The sequence below is a fragment of the Henckelia pumila genome, chromosome 1, assembly GCF_033568475.1.
Source record: "Henckelia pumila isolate YLH828 chromosome 1, ASM3356847v2, whole genome shotgun sequence".
Lineage (NCBI taxonomy): Eukaryota > Viridiplantae > Streptophyta > Magnoliopsida > Lamiales > Gesneriaceae > Henckelia > Henckelia pumila.
The window spans coordinates 136,648,117-136,654,819 of record NC_133120.1 but is presented as its reverse complement, the minus strand read 5'-3'; the positions used below and the strand labels follow the sequence as shown (position 1 = coordinate 136,654,819).

At 40.5% G+C, this 6,703-nt stretch overlaps 1 protein-coding gene across 1 annotated transcript; it reads right to left on the bottom strand.

Moving 5' to 3' along the window:
• Window positions 1-5,354: 5,354 nt before the first annotated feature.
• On the bottom strand, window positions 5,355-5,957 carry LOC140874064 (uncharacterized). The gene is made up of 2 exons (XM_073277340.1): window positions 5,921-5,957; window positions 5,355-5,773 (listed from the first exon to the last, which is right to left on the bottom strand). The coding sequence occupies exons 1-2, from the start codon at window positions 5,955-5,957 to the stop codon at window positions 5,355-5,357; spliced, it is 456 nt and encodes a 151-aa protein (XP_073133441.1).
• Between the last annotated feature and the right edge of the window lie 746 nt (window positions 5,958-6,703).

Below are 6,703 nucleotides of genomic sequence, written 5' to 3'. Positions count from 1 at the left end.
AATTCTCTTCGCACTCCGAGGACCACTCAAAATCAACACCCTTACGGGTAAGCTGCATCAATGGTCGAGCTAGTTGTGAGAAGTTTAGAATGAAGAGACGATAATATCCTGCTAGACCTAGAAAACTACGGATCTCAGCAACCGTCGTCGGACGCGACCAATTAAGCACAACCTCAATCTTGCTCGGATCAATAGAAATCCCCTCCCTGGATATAATATGGCCAAGAAAGACCACTCGATCCATCCAGAACTCACACTTACTTAGTTTGGCGTACAACTACTCATCCCAAAGAGTCTGAAGTACCAATCGCAAGTGAGAAACATGCTCGTCTGCATCGCGCGAATACACCAGAATGTCGTCAATAAAAATCACGACAAAATTATCCAGAAACTCCCTGAAAACATGGTTCATCAGATCCATAAATATAGCCGGCGCATTAGTCAAACCAAAAGGCATCACTAGAAACTCGTAATGCCCATAGCGAGTACGAAATGCAGTCTTGGCTATGTCTTGGTCTCGGACTCTCATCTGATGATAACCAGATCTCAAGTCGATATTGTAATAAATCGAAGTACCCTGCAATTGATCAAACAAGTCATCAATACGAGGCAATGGATACTTGTTCTTCACAGTAACTCGGTTCAGCTGCCGATAGTCAATGCATAGATGCATAGACCCATCCTTCTTTTTCACAAAGAGAACAGGAGCTCCCCAGAGAGATACACTAGGACGAATGTACCCCTTGTCCAAAAGATCCTATAACTGATTCTTCAACTCACGCATCTCTGATGGAGCCAGACGATACGATGCTCAAGAAATAGGAGAAGTACCCGACATCAACTCTATGCCAAACTCGACTTCCATAGCAGGAAGAAAACCCGGAATCTCATATGGAAATACATCTGGAAATTCAATCACAATCGGAATACTCTCTATCCCAACACTCTCAGCGGATAAATCAACTGCATAGATGAGGTAACCTTCCCCACCAGACTCTAGAGCTCAACAGGCTCTCAAAGCTGATACCAACAGCATCGGGGGTCGCGCTCCCTCACCATAGAACAACCAGCTATCACTCCCATCTGGATGCAAACGTACTAATGTCTTATAGCAGTCCACTGAAGCTCAATAAGTAATCAACATGTCTATCCCCAGAATACAATAGAAGTCATCCATTGCAAGAACCATGAGATTCGCTATCAGAATATTTCCTTCGAACTCTAAAGGGCAACCCATCACTAAACGCTTAGCCAAAGTAGATTGACCCGTCGGAGTAGAAACAAAAACTACTACGTCTAGTGCAATGCATGGTAACTTATGTCTCTTAACAAAACGTGCAAAAATGAAGGAATGAGATGCACCAGTGTCAATGAGTACAAGAGTAGGTATACCATATAACAGAAATGTACCTGCGATGACCTTCTCATTCTCCTCAACTGCCAGATCATGCCTCAAGGCAAACACCTGGCCAGAAGTCTGCGGCTTCAAGTGAGAACTCCCAGCAGACTGTCCCTGCGACCTCTGCTGAACGGTAGCCTGAGAACCCGATCCTGAACCAGAACCAGAACCGCCTCCCCCAGCTAATGGACAATCCCTCCGGAGATGACCCACAACTCCACATTGAAAACATGCTCCAAAAGCTTTACGACATTTGTCTGTCGAATGGTTCTTCCCACAATGGTCGCACTTCTCCTTCTTCCCAAAATGAACAACACCACCGGAACCAGAGGAAGAAGAAGTAGATCCGGACTTCTTGAAAGACTGTGCACGGGGACCCAAAGAACTCGCAGGTCTAGACTAAGAGAAAGACCTGTTTTGCCGAATGCTATCCTCTGCCTGGTGACAACGGCTCACCAAGCCCTCGTAGGTCATATCATCACCGACCGCCACACGGTCATGAATCTTCGGGTTAAGACTCTGAAGGAACAAATTTTACTTCATCTCAGAGCTGTCAGAAATCTTGGGGCAATAGGATAACAAATCAAAGAACTTCTGCTGATACTCGTCAATAGACATGGCTCCCTGTCGCAAACTCAGTAACTCACCCTCCTTCTCCTGACGGAGTGCAGGAGGAAAATACATCTTCTGAAAAGCTGTGCGAAACTCGGCCCAAGTGGCAACTCCTCTCGCCGCAACGAACGGTGCAGAAGTGAACCTCCACCACTTACGGGCTCGCCCATCCAGAAGATAACCAAGAGTCTCCATCTTCTGCTCCTCAGTACAGTGAAATGTATGAAAAGTCGTCTCCATGCGATCTAACCAGTTCTCCGCATCCTCCGAAGACTCGCTTCCAACCAAGGGCTTAGGACCCATCTGTAAGAACCGGCGCACACTGAAACGATTCTCATCATGACTACGATGATGGCATTCCCGACGACGCTCCCGATCACCATCGCCCAACGTCCACCTATACTGCCATGGCTACTCTGATCATCGCGATCTGCCATCTACAAAATTACCTCACGGTTATCTTATGCAGAATCTAAATCTCAAAAATACTATGCATGCTCTGATACCATAAATGTAATGACCCTGACCGAGATCACCTACTAATCAAAACTTAAGCATGCAAATAACTTACTAAAATAGTAAACCAAAATTAAACTGCGAAAGCGATAAATATTATACAATCCCAAGGAAAGTAATCTGCAAATACCCAAATAGTTATACAACCAAATCTAATATTGTAACAACCCAATACAATAAAATAAAACCCTAGGCAAAGCTTCAGCTGGCCAATTCACTGCCTAGCCCCTCTTGGATCCACCCGCCTCATCCAATCGCAAACCTGCCTCATGAAATAGGGTGTTCAGATACACAAAGTATGAGACGTGAGCATAAAACGCTCAGCACGAGAGTATGAGTATACATGCAAGTGTACCGTCTACTGACTAGAGGCCAAGGAACAGATAACAAAGACAGACCTGGCCCTGGTACGTAGCATGTTGTGTCGTCGCTTCAAGAGGTGGCTCACGTACCGAAATACTAGTGGATACACCAAACCCAAATCGATGGAAGTCCATCCACTAACAGGATAGGGTAAAATCCTACTAACAGACATATCCAAAAGGGATAGCTTAGGATGCAAATGTATGCCACATAAAATCATGTCATATAAATCATGCAGTCACATAACACATGCATACTCAGTCAGGATATCTCGAACAGTAATTTCGTACCTCAATTACTAAGCAAGCTCTGCCAGCTCTAAGTCCACGCCTATAGTCCGCGCTACAATGCCAAATGATACTAATATCATTAAAGTGCTCTAAAATCCTTAACTAAGCTATTGCATACTCTTAAATATTTTTAGAAAGCAAAAGATATACCTGCGTCCGTCGTCAGCCCGTTGCTGTCGCTTGCCTCAAACTAGGCCACAGCTCCGCTATGACACCTGGATCGCTATGCCACTTTTGGATTCCCAATGGGATGCCTAGAACGCTCTAGATCTAAGCTAGAAGACTAAGGAATCGAGAGAAAAGAGGTGATTGGTGCGTCTGAAAATGAATCTCGGCACCCCTATTTATAGACAGAGTTCAGGCCGTCCGAACTGGCTTCGGAGCCTCCGAACACATTCGGACCATCCGAACTTGACTTCGGGGCGTCCGAAGTCCCATCAATGCGTTAGCAATGACGTCATCTTGCTGACGTAAGCAATGCCAAAATACTGGAATCCGATTGGGTCGTCCGAACCTGCCGACGGAGCGTCCGAACACGTTCGGAGCCTCCGATCCTGGCTTCGGATCGTCCGATCACGTTCGGAGCCTCCGATCTTCTCTTCAGAGCGTCCGAACTCAAGTTTAGTAAATGCGATTAGTTCCTTAATCTCTTTACTTGGTTACGGGCCACTACAGAGTCAGAGGATGACTTGAACGACTTGAGATTGAGAGATTTAGAGTGGAGACTCGGGTTAAGAATAGAAGTTGTTGTCAAACCTTGTATGAAGTTAGTTGTTGGAAGTTTAGATTCAATTTGAATACTTCTATGCAACTTTTGAGTTTGATGTCTTGCATTGTAGAAACTTGTACAAGTTAATGTTTGTGTTTGTATGTATGTTCTTCCTTGTATCTTATCTTTAAATCATTCTAGTATGAATTTGAGATGCTTAGAATGTTTCAAGCACATTAGATATTTCATAAGACAGCAACAACAAATTCTGAGTTTTCTGATCAGAGCATTCTCGCTCGATCGGGTAACTTTAACCAATCAAGCGAGGCCTTTTATTTAGCTGGGCAGTGGGATGTTGAAATTGTGCTCGCTCGATCGGCTAACTTCAACCGATCGAGCGAGCCCTTGATAAATTTTTTTTTTGATGGATTTTGCTTTCTAGTTTAGTTTGATTGCTTGTAAGTTATTTTGTTTAATTATCAGTGTTATTCCGATTGCGAGTCAATAATTGAGATTAGCACCAGAGGTCCCCACAAGAGGTGGTATCAGAGCGTAAGTTCTTGGACTAAGATAGAATTTGAGCGGGGTAGATTGAGTCGCATGCATTTTTAGTATTGCATGATTGATGCTTTACTTACTTTGATATATTGTATACTAGCATGACTTACTTATTGAAGAAACTATATGCTTATATGCTTACATGTTTACCTAATTATGTGAATTCATATGAGTATTTGAATTCTTGGTACGCATGTTTTCTTTTGAATAGCATGAGAACTTGTAAGCATGTGTTATATAAAAAAGTATGAGATTATAGATATGTTTTATTGATTTGAATAATATAATCTCTGCGGTGCTTATAGATTTTGTTTTAAAGTAAGTTAGGTTCTTTGGGTGAAATAAGCACCCCAGATTGAATAGAACAGTACTCCTCAGGTAAAGTAAGTACTCAGGCTGAACAAGACAGTATTGTAAGCTTTTTGAATCAATGGATGCTACCCTCACACCGATGGAAGTACTATTCGAGCGATTTCAGACATATGATCCGCAACCTTTGAAAGGTACAGAAGATGCCATTGCTTAATGTTAGTTGTAATTGATGAGCAAAACAATGAACATAATATGCATATGGAAAATCGCTGAGAAATAATGCCTGAAGTTCATTCCATTCACCACGCATATTGCTAGCACCATCATATCCTTGGCCTCTGATTTTCTTAACCTGGAGATCATGATGAACAAAAACATTTGTTATATCTTTTTTCAGATTTAATGAGGTAGTGTCGCTAAAACTTTTGATGGCAAAAAATCTTTCTGTCAAAATCCCATGATTGTTCACAAACCTTAAGATAATGGCCATTTGCTCCCGTTTTGATATATCTCGTGCTTCATCAACAAGAATACAAAAGCATTTATCTCCAACTTCTTCACGAATCATCTGACGTACTCTATTGGCCATAATATGTCAAATCTCTTTTTGAATCTTTGAAGTAATATATTGGGAATTTTTTGGAGCATTCTCAAGTACAACTTTATCAATTTTTGTACTCATTTTTGCAAAAGCCTTCACCAATTCAAGAAAATTCCCACGATTAGACGAAGATAGAGATTCATCGTTACCTCTAAAGGCACAACCTTGAAGTGCTAGCCACCGAAAAACAGTGACAATTGAGGTCCTCAAATGCAAATGATTTTTCTCTTTTTCCTCTCTAAATTGAGCATGCATCACATTATCAATATGTTGTGAGGGTCTCATCAAATTTTCGGTCTTTCTCTCACACATAGTATGGGGCGAAGAAGCTACAGAACCAATATGGGCAAGAAATGCACATATTTTTTCTTGGTTTGCCCTTTTCCAATTGTCAAATCCTCCATTAACCAATGCTGAAATATTAGAGGAATTAACATCATTCATAAAAAGAAAGCAATAAAAACAATATGCCTTATTTGTTGAAGGCGAATACTCCAACCAATAAAATTTTTGGAACCATTTTTTTTGAAATCGACGATTCTGACTTTCAAAATTTGTACCCGGATACTCCAACATATCTGGTTGATAAGGCCCCATATTTAGATATGAACGTCTTATCTCATATCGTTCATTAACATGATATTCACATATATGTTTTTTTTTTCCTGAATCTCGTTCAATACAAGTAGAGGATGAATGATGTTCTTTGCTAGAAGAGGAAATTGAAGGAAGTTGGACACTGGGAATGGAAAGACCTTCACTTGAATGATGTTGCATTGTAGGGACTGTAGGTGAAGAACTTTCACTAGTTTGATGATCTCTCTTCTTAAAAAAGAGAGGATATCAATGTCTTTCCTTTCTTTGCAGTAGGTTGATATTCCATTTTTTCAGAATCTGTATACCATTAATGTTGAGTGTTACACACTTACACTCCAAATTCAAATACACCAAATATGAAATACAATAAATAAGTTTAAATTTTATTCTCTAAAGAAAAAAAAACAGAATATAACAAAAAAATTAAACAAGACAAAAGTTACACGATTTTTTTTGTTTTCCCATTTTTTACAAGGAATAGGATAGCATAGTACTCATACCTCACTGATAAAATTGAATCTCGTAAATCCTAATTGCTTTAGAAAATTGAAAGTCTTATAAATCCTAATAGCTTTAGAACACTGATTGGCTCACCCTAAGAATTGTACCTTTAACCATTACGTGTGCAATTTTATGAAAAAAAATGGACATTTTCGATCACTGTAATTTCTTCAAGTATGTAACAAATAAACTAAATCCTACAAATCTACAAGACTACAATGACTTCTCAGCAAATAAACTAAATC

Coding starts and splice junctions, on each gene's coding strand:
- LOC140874064 (XM_073277340.1), bottom strand. CDS start 5,957: ATGGGGCCTTATCAACCAGATATGTTGGAGTATCCGG. Junction 5,774..5,920: donor AGATATGTTGGAGTATCCGG/GTACAAATTTTG, acceptor CTAATATTTCAG/CATTGGTTAATGGAGGATTT.